This window comes from Castor canadensis, chromosome 1, assembly GCF_047511655.1.
Source record: "Castor canadensis chromosome 1, mCasCan1.hap1v2, whole genome shotgun sequence".
Taxonomy (NCBI): domain Eukaryota; kingdom Metazoa; phylum Chordata; class Mammalia; order Rodentia; family Castoridae; genus Castor; species Castor canadensis.
The window spans coordinates 30,710,341-30,723,413 of record NC_133386.1 but is presented as its reverse complement, the minus strand read 5'-3'; the positions used below and the strand labels follow the sequence as shown (position 1 = coordinate 30,723,413).

Sequence of the window (13,073 nt, the reverse complement as noted above, 5' to 3'; positions counted from 1 at the left end):
GCATGGAAGGGGGAAAAAAAAAAAGATCCCAGGTGGACAAAGGTTCAGCAAACTGGCCTCACCCAGTCTTCATGATCTAACCCTGCCAGTATCCCGGATCTCAGCTTGCTCTGTGTTCTCTCTCCAATCTAACTTCAAAATGCAGAAGATTTTCCTTGAATTTTTTCATTGGTGATTTACATTTCTTTTTTGCTCACTTTCTGGACTGGTCTTCATTGCAGATTTTGGGTCACCCAAACTGGTCTTCTAACTTATGGTTCTTTTTCAGTTGTACTTTTCTTCTTTTTCTCTATTACTTAGGAAGCTTCCCAGCTTTATCTTGGCAATCTTTAACTGAATTTTTCATTTCTGTGGACATCTATTTCCCTCTATGCCCATTCCCATTCCTCTCCTTCATTAATAATCATTCCTGCATGCTTAATGCAAATCTTTTTGTTTAAATGTGTTTTCATAAAAAGCATTTTTTGGGGGGAGGGGAGCAGTACTGGGGTTTGAACTCAGGGCCATGCACTTGCTAGGTCATGCCACTAGCCCTAAAAGTATATTCTTATTTCATATCACTTTTGTTTTTGTGTGCCCATCTACTTTTAATTTACATAAAAGTACTGTGATATACGTGTATAAATTCCTGTCCTCTCCATTTCTAATTTCTGCCTCTCTGTTCTCTCTCTAGATATTCAGTGTTAAAATCAGATGCTCCTGGATTTATGACGCTACTGTTGCGGGAAATTATGAACTGAGATAGGAGTCTCTGAGGCAGATTAGCAGAAAGCAACGTTTATTGTGCCAGCACAGACCCAGCGGACTCGTGTCCAAAGGCTGAGCCCGGAGAACAAAGGGAGGGGTCTCACCTTATATACCCTTGCAAGCAGATTACAGAAGCAAAAAGCAAAGTTCAACCCACATATGGCTGCATGTGACTTCATTGGTTATTTCATTTCCCAGTGCTGTGTGACCTTCATGTTCCAATTCTTTAAGTTTTATCTCTCTGCTTTGCCATCCCCTCCCTCCATTTCCTTCTCAGAACACCAGCCTGTCTTGTTTCTTTTCTAGCCTCTCCTTTCTTGCTACACTACATTCCAATAAACCAACCACAGGTTGAAAACATCACAATTCAAAAACAGATTTGAATACACCTAACAAACTGAACATCACAGCTTAGTCACACAGTGCACTGTAGGGTATCAACCAGTCAGTTGTTTCCTCTAGTGATGGGGACTGGGAGCTACAGCTCAATGTTGATACCTCACAGCTCAAAGGAGGGTCATGTTGCCTATCACTAGCCCCAGAAGAGATCCACATTCAAAATTCAAAGTACAATTTCTACTGAATGAATACTGCTTTCATACTTTTTGTTTGTTTGTGTTGAACTCAGGGCCTTGTGCACTCTACCATTTGAGCCCTACCCCTAAGCCCATTTTGCTTTAGCTTATTTCTCAGATAGGGTTTCATGCTTTTTGCCCAGGGCCAACCTTAGTCTGCCATGCTCCTTTCTCTGCCTCTTGGATTACAGGTGCATGCCATCACACCAGGTCAAACTTTGTAATTAAAAAAAAAAAAGATCACTGTCCTATACTCAGATGTTCAACCTCAGTTTCACTGGGCCAAAAGATCTCAGCAAGATCATACTCCCTCTCTAGGTTCTAGGAAAGAGACTTTCTTGCTTTTTCAGTGTCCAGTGACTGCTAGGGTTCTTTTTGTGCCAATATTATTCCAAATTCTGGCTTTGTGACCACTTTGCCTCCTCTCTTCTGAGTGGATACTTTCTTTGTAACGATCTTGTGGACATACTTTGAGAGTAGTTAGGGTCTATCCGGATAATCAGGTTGATCTCATCTTAAGATCCCTAATTTAATCACTTCCACTCAGACTCTTCCTCACCCAAAGATGGTAATATTTATAGATTCTAGGACTTAATAAATGGACTTATTTTTTCAAGTCATCACCAGTCCACTATAATAATCTATTTTTAATTTTGTAAACTTATTTAGACATATATACACAGAAAAATGTATGGAACATTTTTCCTTTACAAACTAAAATGGAATAATTGGTCTCTATTCAAATGTCACCTCATCAGAGAAATTCCTTCTTATCCTTTTTTTTTTTAATTGAGTTTGGGGTTTGAACTCAGGCACCTTTAGCATGTCAAGCAGGCACCCGATAGCACTAGAGCCAAGTCTACAGTCCCATTCTTACTGTCTCATCCAAAATACAGCTCCAGCCATCCTTTGTCACTTTACTGCTCTTTATTTTTCTTCTTAGGATTTGTATCAGACAGGTTTCCTATTGCTGATAAAAGAAATAACTTTGGCTTATTTAAGCAGAAAATGAATTTATCCCAGATTAGGTAGCACATAATAGAATGGAAGGATAATGCATTCTACTTTAAGGCTAAATACCTAAAATCACTACCCAAGTGGCCTAGTTACACATGCCATTTCACTGCCAGATACATGTTCCCAGCATGTGCTGCCAACACAGCAGGACCCAGATACAAGACCCTTACCCTACATCATCTCTCCTTCATCACTCCTTACAGCAAGTAGTGATGCAAACATCTTCCCCTCGCTTGCATCACAAATCAAGCAAGAAATTCTCCAACTTTGTTCTTTTTCCAGAACAGTTTGAATATTCTCAGTCCTCAGAATTTCCATAGAAATATCAACATCAATTCTCAATTTCTCCCTCAAAAAACTAGCAAGATTATTATTGTATTTTTTTTGGCTTTGTAGAAAGATCAATTTGGGAAGCATTAATGACTATTGTGTCTTTTAACCCATGGTCATGATACATCTATTTAAGAAGACTTTAATTTCTTCCAGTAATGATCTGCAGTTTTAATTGAGGTGGTATTACATGCCCTGCATGAAATCCATTCCTAAATATCTTAGTTTTAGAATCTATTAAAATAGCATTTTCTATATTTAAATTTGTAATCATTATAGGACTGGTGGTGTGGCTCAAGTGGTAGAGCACCTGCTTAGCAAGCTCAAGGCCCTCAGTTCAAACCCCAGTACTGTCAAAAGAAAAAAACCTTCAATCATTTGCTGGTGTATGTAAAAGTAAATGAATTTTTACATTATTCCTACATCCTGCAATCTTGTTAAGTTTCCTCATTAATTCTAGTAGCTGTTTTATAGATTCTTTTAGATTTTCTTATATGTAAATAGCTTTATTTCTTTTCTGAAACATATTTTTTCTTTCACTTTATTATGCTGATTATTATGACCAACAAAATGTTGAATAAATGAGTTGAGAATGGTGATCGTCACTTTGTTCCCAATCTTGGGTGGATTTCACCATGAATACAACACTATGTATAGGTTTTCTATATGTACTTTTGATCAGATTAAGGAAGCTCCCTTCTGTTCCTAATGTGTTGAGGAATTTTAACATAAATTAAATTGAATTTTATCAAATAGTACTTTTGCATTTATCATAAATGCTTTTAGCCTTTATTTTGTTAATATGGCAAATTACACCATTAATTTCCTTTTTTTTTTTTGTGGTACTGGGGTTTGAACTTTTGAACTCAGAGCTTTCTACTTGCTAGGTACTCTACAGCTTAAGCCATGCCTCCAACCCATCAATTTTCTCATGTTAATATAACCTTGCATTCTTGAGATAAATCCAAGCTGATCAGAATGTACTTTTTACATATTTATTTACTATATCATTTAATTTTATCAATTTTTGAAGTTCTTATTACATATATGTGAATGATTGTTATGTCTCTTCTGTGAATATGTAGTTCAGGAGGCAGCCAGAAATTTAAGCAGAGTTTATACATAGGATTTTGGAGATGTTTTTAGTATTTTCAGTTTACATTTGTCATCTGCAAAAGAGTTATTCTCACAGAACATTCTAGTAATTAATGTTTGCTGTATTTCATTAAAAATCATGATAGATTGGGTGAAAAATCCTCAGATAGATAGATAATAATGAGCTCCTGTAACAGGAGCCCTGGAATGACCCTATGTTTGTCATTACTCAGACCTGACTGCTCAGGAAAACTTTCCTAAGCCATCCAGTGCTCAATAAATTCATTTTTTGTTTCTGTTAGTCATAGTTCATTCTGATACATGGAAAGAATTATAAGTAATAAAATATTATCCACATTTTCCACAATGAGTATAGTTACGTGTCTTAGATTTAAAAAGCAAAAACTGCCATTTATAAACAAAGAGATCTGTAAGCTGGTGACACAGAAGCAAAGCTAGCATCAATGACAACTCAGTGTCAGGTGGCTGAAGTCAAGGGAAACCAGAAAACAGTATAGATGTTCAGCATTTACTAACAGTAAATTGTTAAAAATAATGTTTTAAAATTGTTTAAAAATAATGACACAGACTATTCAAACCAAAAGAGTGACTAAGGGCAACTCATTCAATTCCTCACTTCATTTTGCTGATGAAATACTTGCGGCCCAGATACTGGGAGTGTTTTAAGTATGGCTACAGAGTCAGAAAATAGTAGGTAGAAGAATCTATATTTAAAAGCTCTGACTCACCAGCTTACCCTTTACATTCATTTTTCGGGTTATTGCTAGTTATAACTAGGACTTTTTTTGTGTGTGTGAGCAATGTAGTTCCAGTTTCAAAGTTAAGTGGTGATACTGGCTTCCTCTAAATGAGTTTCTATTTATCAAACACATTTTAGAGCATTGGAACTTATTTTTGAAAGAAATGTCATACAGATATAGAGCTACTCTTTAGGGAGTAGCATTGGGGCAGGAGTCCCACACACTCAAACCCTACTTGTATCCCAAGGGAATAAATTTAATGTTAATTTAGGGTTTGCTCTATTGGCTTCTTTCTATTTCAGTTATAAATTATTATGTTATTGGCTCCTAATGATTTTATTATCTCTCATTACCTTCCATAGTATGTTTAGTTCCTAGAAACTGATTCAGCCCTGTAGTGAGCAGTTACAGCACCCAAAACAGTTCTGGGTAGCATCTGTAGCAACAAGAACAAGTGGAAGAAGAAATGTACTTAGTATATATGAATGTAGGGTGAAAATTGTCAGAATCAAAATAGTTGTTTATGTCAACCAGAACAAAACATAAAAAATAAATACAGGAGGTTATGAAAAAAGGTTCTTACAACTTGATTGGCTGATAGTAAATATCATAACAGACTGTCAGACCACACACTTACACAGAGGCCAATGGAACCTTATATAAAAAATAATTCTACAAGGCCTGCCCAGCAACTGTTATTCAGCCTCAGACTGGCATCATTCTTGTTATTAATCATTGTAGCCAAGGATGATGGCTTCAAAATGTTTGGTGTAATCCTCCTTGTCTTTACAGTCTTCCCCTCACCTCAGTCTCCTTACTGTAGCCACAGTTCACTGTGACATGCTCGCTGTCATAGCAGTGCTCTGCTATCCCCTGACTGTGCTATTCCCAAACACATGTCATTCTTGGGAAAGTGCATCTGAATTTTTTAGGTTGTATCAGTAAAACTTATGAAAATTATACAAAATACATAAGCTATCAGCATAGCCTCCATACTTGGCTATATTGATTATCTAGTCCTGTTCTTGCCTACAAGCCTTATTTCCTTAATAAACTGGGTTTTACAATTAAAGACTTAACACATTAGCTTTACAAGCTACATGACTACCAGTGGCTTTTATTCATCTATTCCACTCTTATTCATCCATCCACTTTCTTATTTTCTCTCTTATCGACTTCTCTTTCTTCTTTGATTCTTCCTTTGCTATAAAGGGATTCTATCCAAATTTTTCATGTGTAACTAATTTTTACTCAGTATATGTGAGCCTGTAGTACGTGCCATAACAAATGAAGGTCAGACTTGTGCTCCTGAGCTGCTACAGGACAATATTTTTGTTATTTATTTTTCTTTCTTTCCTTTCTCTTTCTTTCTCTTTTTGCTTCCTGTCTTCCTTTTTTCCTTTCTTCCTTCCTTCCCTCCCTCCCTCTCTCTTTCTTTCTAGAGCAAGGGTCTTGCTGTGCAGCCTGGGCTAGCCTTGACTTTATAACCCTCCTGCCTCCACTTCTCAAGTGCTGGCATTACAGGCTTTCACCACCATTTTTCACCTTTTTACTAATATTATTTAAAAAAAAAAAACCTCATTTCCATACATTGTACATGTATTTAGTTTCAAAACACCCAAGCCCCCAAAGTAGGGACATTTTAAGTTTTCAGATGAGATGCCTCTAACTAACTCACAATAGATGTTAATTTACGATAGTTGTCAACATGGCTTTTCTTTAGGTATGACATTGACCTACCTGCTTCTTTAGGACAGGAGAAAGGTAATATTTAAAAACCTTTCCGTGTATTTTCCTATGAAGTGCTTTATAAAGTAAGTAGGTTCACAGATACGGTGGAAAGCACATTAAACAACCATCTCATTTAATCTTCATGCAATTCTATAGCATTATCACCATTTTACTGAAATGTGACTGATTACCAAAGGCTACAAAGTGAGCTGGAATTTTAATTCATTTTAGCTGAGCCTGACCAGTCCAAGATAGAAAATTTTTTATGTGCCTTGGTCCAACCTCTCCCCCCAGTTCTCTCTTCTGTTTTGCAGTTCAAATCAAAGATCCTTTCTATCACTTAATCTGCTCTACAGCTCCTCCTTCTTTGGCCTGTAAATTGGAATGTGTTCCCTCAAAATTCATATTGAACTCCTAACCCTCAGCACCTCAGAATAAAACTTTTATGGTGCAGACTTGTAATCCCAGTTACACAGGAGGCAGATGTAGGAGGATTGAGATGCTGGCAGACTGAGGCTGACCTGGGGCAAAAGATAAGAGACCCTACCTGAAAAATAAACTAAAGCAAAAAGGTCTGGGGGCGTGGGGACATGGCTCAAGTGGTAGAGCACTTGCTTAGTAAGTGCAAGGCCCTGAGTTCAAACACTGTACAAAAAAAGGACTATATTTGGAATGAGATTGTGGTAGATGTAATTAAGATAACGTCTATTAGAGGTGGAATGAACCGCTAAGAGGCATGTACCATGTAAGAAAAATGATCTTTTCTATCAAAGTATTTGTTACTCTCTTAGATTACTTAAAAATTCCTCAGGTCACCATCTTAGGTGACTTGTATATTTAAAGGGTCCTTGCCTCTTCTTCCGGATTCCTGTACGACTCCATTGACCGAAAAACTGCATGCCCTAACCCATCCCCCAAGCCTTTTAGCCAATCAAGGGAGATTGCGAACCTTTGATCTGGACAAATCCCAGGTGAGGGGCAGGTACAACTGCAGCAGGGATATAAGGAGGAGCCACTGCCAGCCATTTTGTGCTTGTGTGTTTGCTTAGCTGAAGTGAGCACATGCTTGCACCCTCTTGATCAAGAGAAATTGCCCTGTCGAGATTGCCCTGACTCTTGTGTGTCTGCTTTTGGCAATAGAGGGCTATTAATTCCAACATACTACATCTCCCTCAGCCTCAGAAGAAGCCAACCAGAACTTCAGATTTCTGGCCTTCAAAACTGAGATGACATCATCTCTGTGTTGTTTGGTTTTGAGACAACGTCTCACTACATAGCCCAGGCTGGCCTCGAACACACCATCTCTTGCCTCAGCCTCCAAAGTATGTCACTGAACTTGGCGTAAATTTCTGTTTTTCTAAGTTTTTGTTCCTTGTTATGGCAGCCCTAGCAAACAATGCAACATCTACCGTTAGATGATTCAGAAATCCAACTGCAGTCTCTCTCTTTTTTTTTTTTTGTCTAACTACAATATTCTCTTTCTCCATCCACCTATTCGAATTTTTAGTGAAGGGAGATAGAACCAGTTTTATTATTGCCAAAGTTGAGAGGTAAAGAGTCATCCTTGAATTCTCAGTGATCTTCCTCCCACATTTGGGCCACAATTCAAATGGCTGAGGGGCCAGAGGCATAGGCTTTGAAGTCCACTGGAGTGAAAGACCAGCTTCACATTTATTAGCTATTTGACCTTGGGCAACTCTCTGTGCCTTGGTTTTCTACTAATAAAGAGAGCTAATATTGGCATTACCATATAAGGTCTCTATGACAATCAAGGGGGAAAATACATGATAAGAATTTAGCACATAACCTGGCATATAGAAAATACTAAACAAAATGACCTACTATCATCATTATTGTTACTAACAAAAACTGTCAAATTCTTCTTTTTTCCAGCGTTGGGCAGGTGCTCTACCACTTAAGCCACACCCCTTAGTCTCAACTCTAGGTAAGTTTTAAGGCAACTTAATTGCCAGAGGCTTGTAGGCTTTTACCTTGCTCTTCCTTTTAGAATACTCTCCTCTCTTCCCACGTTCCTTTTGGAAGCCCTTCGCTGAAACCCAAAGCCTCAAGCATGCTACATCCCAGCCCACTTATTTTTTATATGTACAATTTTATGTAAATATTATGTGCTTGTATAAGAATGAGTAGCCAGTAACCTCTACTTATATTTTTTCTACCTTTATCAATATCTAAAATCGAAAGGGGCTAAGCTTTAAAGAATGAATTAGGAGAATCTGTACTAAAGCATTCTCACAACACAAGTGTGTCCTTAGAACTGATTATATAACTACTACTTTCAAAAACAAAAAAGTAGGTCCATTTTTGAGGAGGAAGGTTTTTAGCTGGTAGAAAAGGCATTTATTGAGGTGCTGCATTAGGGCAGCGGTCCACAGTTAGGTCAACAGAACAGATAAGGAGCTGCCAGAAGAGAGAAATCAAGTTCTGAATTGGTTGATCTATGTTGGAAACAGCAGTAGAAGGCACTAAGCTAAAAGGACTTAACCACTTTTCTTCACATAAATACATTATTTGGGGATGATTATTTCTCCCATTTATCTTTCCTATGTTTTTAACAAATTGTCTACTTTCTACTTCCGTAAGAATTTATTGAAGAAATCTGTTTTATCACATTAACTTTTATTAACTATTAAATACTGAGAACAGTGCTGCCTACCACTTTCTTTCTCAATTATACATTTTTGTTTGTTTTGCAGGTCCTGGGGGTGGAACTCAGGGCCCTACACTTGCTAGGCAGGTGCTCTACCGCTTGAGGCAGGCGCCTTAGTCTCAACTCTGGGTAAATTTTAAGGTAACTTAATTGCCAGAGGTTTACAGGGCTTTGCCCTGCTCTTCCTTTCAGAATATTCTCCTCTCCTCCCATGTTCCTTTTGGAAGCCCTTCGCTGAAGCCTCTTTCAAATGCCGCCAGTCACCTATCAAGTTAACCCAGTCCCTGACCTCCTATGTCACCCCTACGACATTTTAGGCATTCTAATCTTTGGCTCAAATCTTAATCCCCCCTCAAAAACGCAGATCGACAAGAATATCAGAGGCTTATTTTTAAAACAAAAGCTCAATAAACAGTTGAGTTACAGACGGAGAGAAGCAGGCTCAACATGAAACTCAACGCATCTGAAGAGCTAAGACTGAAGTTCGTCCACACACTCCCCTGGCACTCTTTACCACGTTGGCCATTTTCAGTTTTGTCACCGTGTGCACAGGGTTGGCCACAGGAAGCGCTTAATAATTGCGCATTGGCTAGTGGACTTGTCAGGAGGGAAAGTTAAAACAAAGGAAAAAACCCGGCAGTATTGGTAATCTTAAACCGTTTCGTGGATTTGCTTTGGAAGTGGGGCGGAGCAATGGCCAATCCCTTCCAAATCAAACATCTTTCTTTCGGGGGAAAAAATCGGAGATTTGAGGTTTTTGATTTTCATCCCTGCCACACCCAGCAGGGGATAATGACGGATTTCTCAAGTTTCTCCGTGTCCGGCACACAGATGCATCGGGTGGATCTCCATTTGGGTGGGACGACGAACTCGGCAGTCCAGCGTTCTAAACAAAACGGTTCCTTGAGCACAGACTACACTTACAACCCGGAACTGACCGCCTGGCTGGAAGAGCTACTTTACTACTAACACATAGTCTAGAGCGAAGTAGCGACACATTCACGGACACTCAGGAAAGTTCAATCTAATGAGTGGCTGCTAACAGGAAGTTACGATGGGAAAGGGTTAAAACTGCTGTTGTAAGGAAGCCAGAAAGTCGATGACACTAGAAACCGCGCGGGACAAGCACTTTTGACTCTTCTCGCGCTCCGTAGAAGGCAGTCTCAGGTCCTCTTCAGGCCACGCCCCCAAGCTAAGAAGGGCGTCGTGAGGCTGCCCGTGTCATGCCTGTTACGCGCGCCAAAACCCGACTACCCCGAGACGACGGAGGCTTGCTTTAGCCCTGCCTCAAACCGGAAACAGGAACTCCAGAGACCCGGCACCGCGAGAGCCACCTCTATCTTGGGGAAGAGTGCACATGCGCAGAGCAGCCCGGCAAAGCCTTTAAATACCGTCATGCGGGCGCGTGTGGCCTCTTTTCCAGCCGCCGCCGAGTCGCGCGGAGGCGGAGACTCGGGGTGAGTTGACTGTGGCGAATGCGAACGTGGTGGTTGTGGCGCGTGGTTGGTGGCTTCGGAAGGATGATGACTATCTGGCTGTAAACTTGTGCTTAGGTTGTTTGTTTTTGCTTTTTTAGTGCGTTCAAAATTCGGCTCCACCCGTAATCCACCGCCATGGCCGAGGAAGGGTGAGCCCATGGGCCAGGGTTGGGGTGCGGTGCCGCAGGGGTGGAGCTGGGGCCGCAGGCCTGGAAGCGCACTTGTTGCTAACGCCTCCGGGAGGGCTTCATTGTTGCGAGCGTCTTGACTGATGGTTCCGCCTTGTTGCGTTTCAGCATTGCTGCTGGAGGTGTTATGGACGTTAATACTGCTTTACAAGAGGTGTTGAAGACCGCTCTCATCCACGATGGCCTAGCACGTGGAATTCGCGAAGCTGCCAAAGCTTTAGACAAGTACGTGTATCAGTCTCAATACTGTGGGTTGTTGCAGCCGGAACAAAACTGCAGCCAAGGGAAGAAAGCGTGAAGTTCTTGGTGTTAGCACAAAAGTTCTGAATGGCATCCGTTCAACAGGAAACCTAGGAAAAGGTACCAGAACTCAGATCCGTATAGCCCACTTAACTAAGTGTGAGTTGCTGTGTGGAATGGTGATGAGCAGTTGGTTCTTAAACGAATTAAGACTACAGTGTTTGAATGATGACTTTCATTGTCGGATACCCCTTCACTCCTCATGAGTGAAACATAACAGTCTGACAAACCTGTAGTATCACAACGGAGTATACAGGGAGAACCTCATTTCAATTAACAAATCAGTTAAATGTTTATCGGGTTAAATAAGGTTGGTTGTTGCAGAAACATCTGAATTTCGAAATGAATTCTGTAGTTACAGCTTTGGGAACTTAGCTGAATTTCGAATGCTTGGAAATGTTCGATTGTTTTAATTCTAATGTTCTTAGGGCTGATTATGTTTGGCAAAACCACATACTTGAACTTAACTATCTGAACTGAACTTGAATACATTGTGAAGTTTTCCAAGATAGGTAAATTTGTCCATTCACCTCACTGTGCTGTGAAATGGCCAGTTAGATCCAGGGGAAGCAGCACTCTTGTTGAGTGGTCAGCATGAGCTGGCATGAATATTTGGCAGTGCCATATAACACTATGTCAAGGGTTACTGGCATAAGTTCCACGTCATAATTTCCTTTTTCTGTATGGACTTGCCACTTTTGGGAATGATCTACTGAAGATTGGTGTCAGTATTTTGTAGATGGATTAGATGCATATATTCTGTGGCAGAATTTACCAGACTGAAAGCAGTTTTGTGCATGTTTATTCTGTGTTGAGTGTTGTGCTTATTAAATTTTGCCAGTGTAGCCTATGAAAAGATAGCTCTCAGTGGAAGAGTAGTGGATACACACCTGAAAGTTAAAGCTTAATATTGGTGGGATTTTGCATTTCAGGCGCCAAGCCCATCTTTGTGTGCTTGCATCCAACTGTAATGAGCCCATGTATGTCAAGTTGGTAGAGGCCCTTTGTGCTGAGCACCAAATTAACCTCATTAAGGTAAGTTCACCTGATTTGCTTTAGTGATAATTGGACTGCTTAAGAGTCAGGTGAACCTGATGTTACACACAAGCATTATTTTGCATTCTCAGGTTCAATGCTTTTTTGAGGCATATGCATTACATAGGTTTAACATTGTTTATGTTAAAGTTTAATTATAAAATCACTTCAGACTAAATGCTAATTTTTATGTTAGTGCTGTATATGATGACAACTGGCTCCCTCTACTGAACTGCCATGAGGAAACTGCCATGTCACCCTTCTGACTACAGCCATCTTAGGAGTTTAATTTATTATCTGTAGCATGAATGTTTACTGATAAAACATTTTGTTTTTGATTTTGAAATTGCTTCTGTAGGTTGATGACAACAAGAAACTAGGGGAATGGGTAGGCCTCTGCAAAATAGATCGAGAGGGAAAACCCCGTAAAGTGGTTGGTTGCAGTTGTGTGGTGGTTAAGGTAAGTCGTCTGTTGTGCTGGCTAACCATGTATATTACCTAGGGCTGAAATAAGTTTGAGTTTTTAAGAGAAAAAAAAAACAGTTCTGAATAAACTTAAAGACGTTTTCTGTACTTCAAAAAAGAAAAGTTGTGATTTAAAAGCCAGTCTGTTAATCTGCTTACCTGAATGTGTTTGTGCAGAAATTTAGAAAAAGCTGGCAATAGTAATGCCATGATACGAGCCTTAAGGACAGTCATGGTCATTAAGGTCCCTGAAAATGGCTACAACAAATTTTAATGTTGGGGATGTTTCATAAAATGTTTGATTTTAATTATTAAAATTAAGAACTTAGTGAAACTTCAAAATGTTAATAAGAAATTTATGTACCTTTTGTTCAAGGACTATGGCAAAGAGTCTCAGGCCAAGGATGTCATAGAAGAGTACTTCAAATGCAAGAAATAAGCAAATAAAATTTTTGACTCATTTTCTTTGTGTCTGCCTTATTATTTGGGCCAGTGAAATATTGTCTCCTGTTGGTGAAGGATAAAGGTAATCATAAAAAGGTGACTAGGTCTTGGGTTTCCAGGTAAAAGCTTGTTCAACCAAAAAGTAGTTAGGGGACATTGAAAACATGAATAGCTTAGGCAGAAATAGACTTGGTGATAAGATTATTTAGGAATGGGACTTTATCACAGAATATCTTAGA

At 39.5% G+C, this 13,073-nt stretch overlaps 1 protein-coding gene and 3 non-coding genes across 4 annotated transcripts; all 4 read left to right on the top strand.

Annotated features, from left to right (window-relative positions):
* Positions 1 to 10,274: 10,274 nt before the first annotated feature.
* On the top strand, positions 10,275 to 12,851 carry Rps12 (ribosomal protein S12). Its single transcript, XM_020165404.2, has 6 exons — positions 10,275 to 10,381; positions 10,501 to 10,551; positions 10,699 to 10,815; positions 11,823 to 11,925; positions 12,284 to 12,385; positions 12,767 to 12,851. The coding sequence occupies exons 2-6, from the start codon at positions 10,538 to 10,540 to the stop codon at positions 12,827 to 12,829; spliced, it is 399 nt and encodes a 132-aa protein (XP_020020993.1). The 5' UTR covers positions 10,275 to 10,381; positions 10,501 to 10,537; the 3' UTR covers positions 12,830 to 12,851.
* LOC141416510 (small nucleolar RNA SNORD101) lies at positions 11,050 to 11,120 on the top strand. The gene has a single exon (XR_012441205.1). It is a non-coding gene; the product is annotated as a small nucleolar RNA SNORD101 (small nucleolar RNA).
* Positions 12,123 to 12,198, top strand: LOC141416755 (small nucleolar RNA SNORD100). The gene has a single exon (XR_012441348.1). It is a non-coding gene; the product is annotated as a small nucleolar RNA SNORD100 (small nucleolar RNA).
* Positions 12,526 to 12,656, top strand: LOC141416710 (small nucleolar RNA SNORA33). The gene has a single exon (XR_012441311.1). It is a non-coding gene; the product is annotated as a small nucleolar RNA SNORA33 (small nucleolar RNA).
* Positions 12,852 to 13,073: the final 222 nt, after the last annotated feature.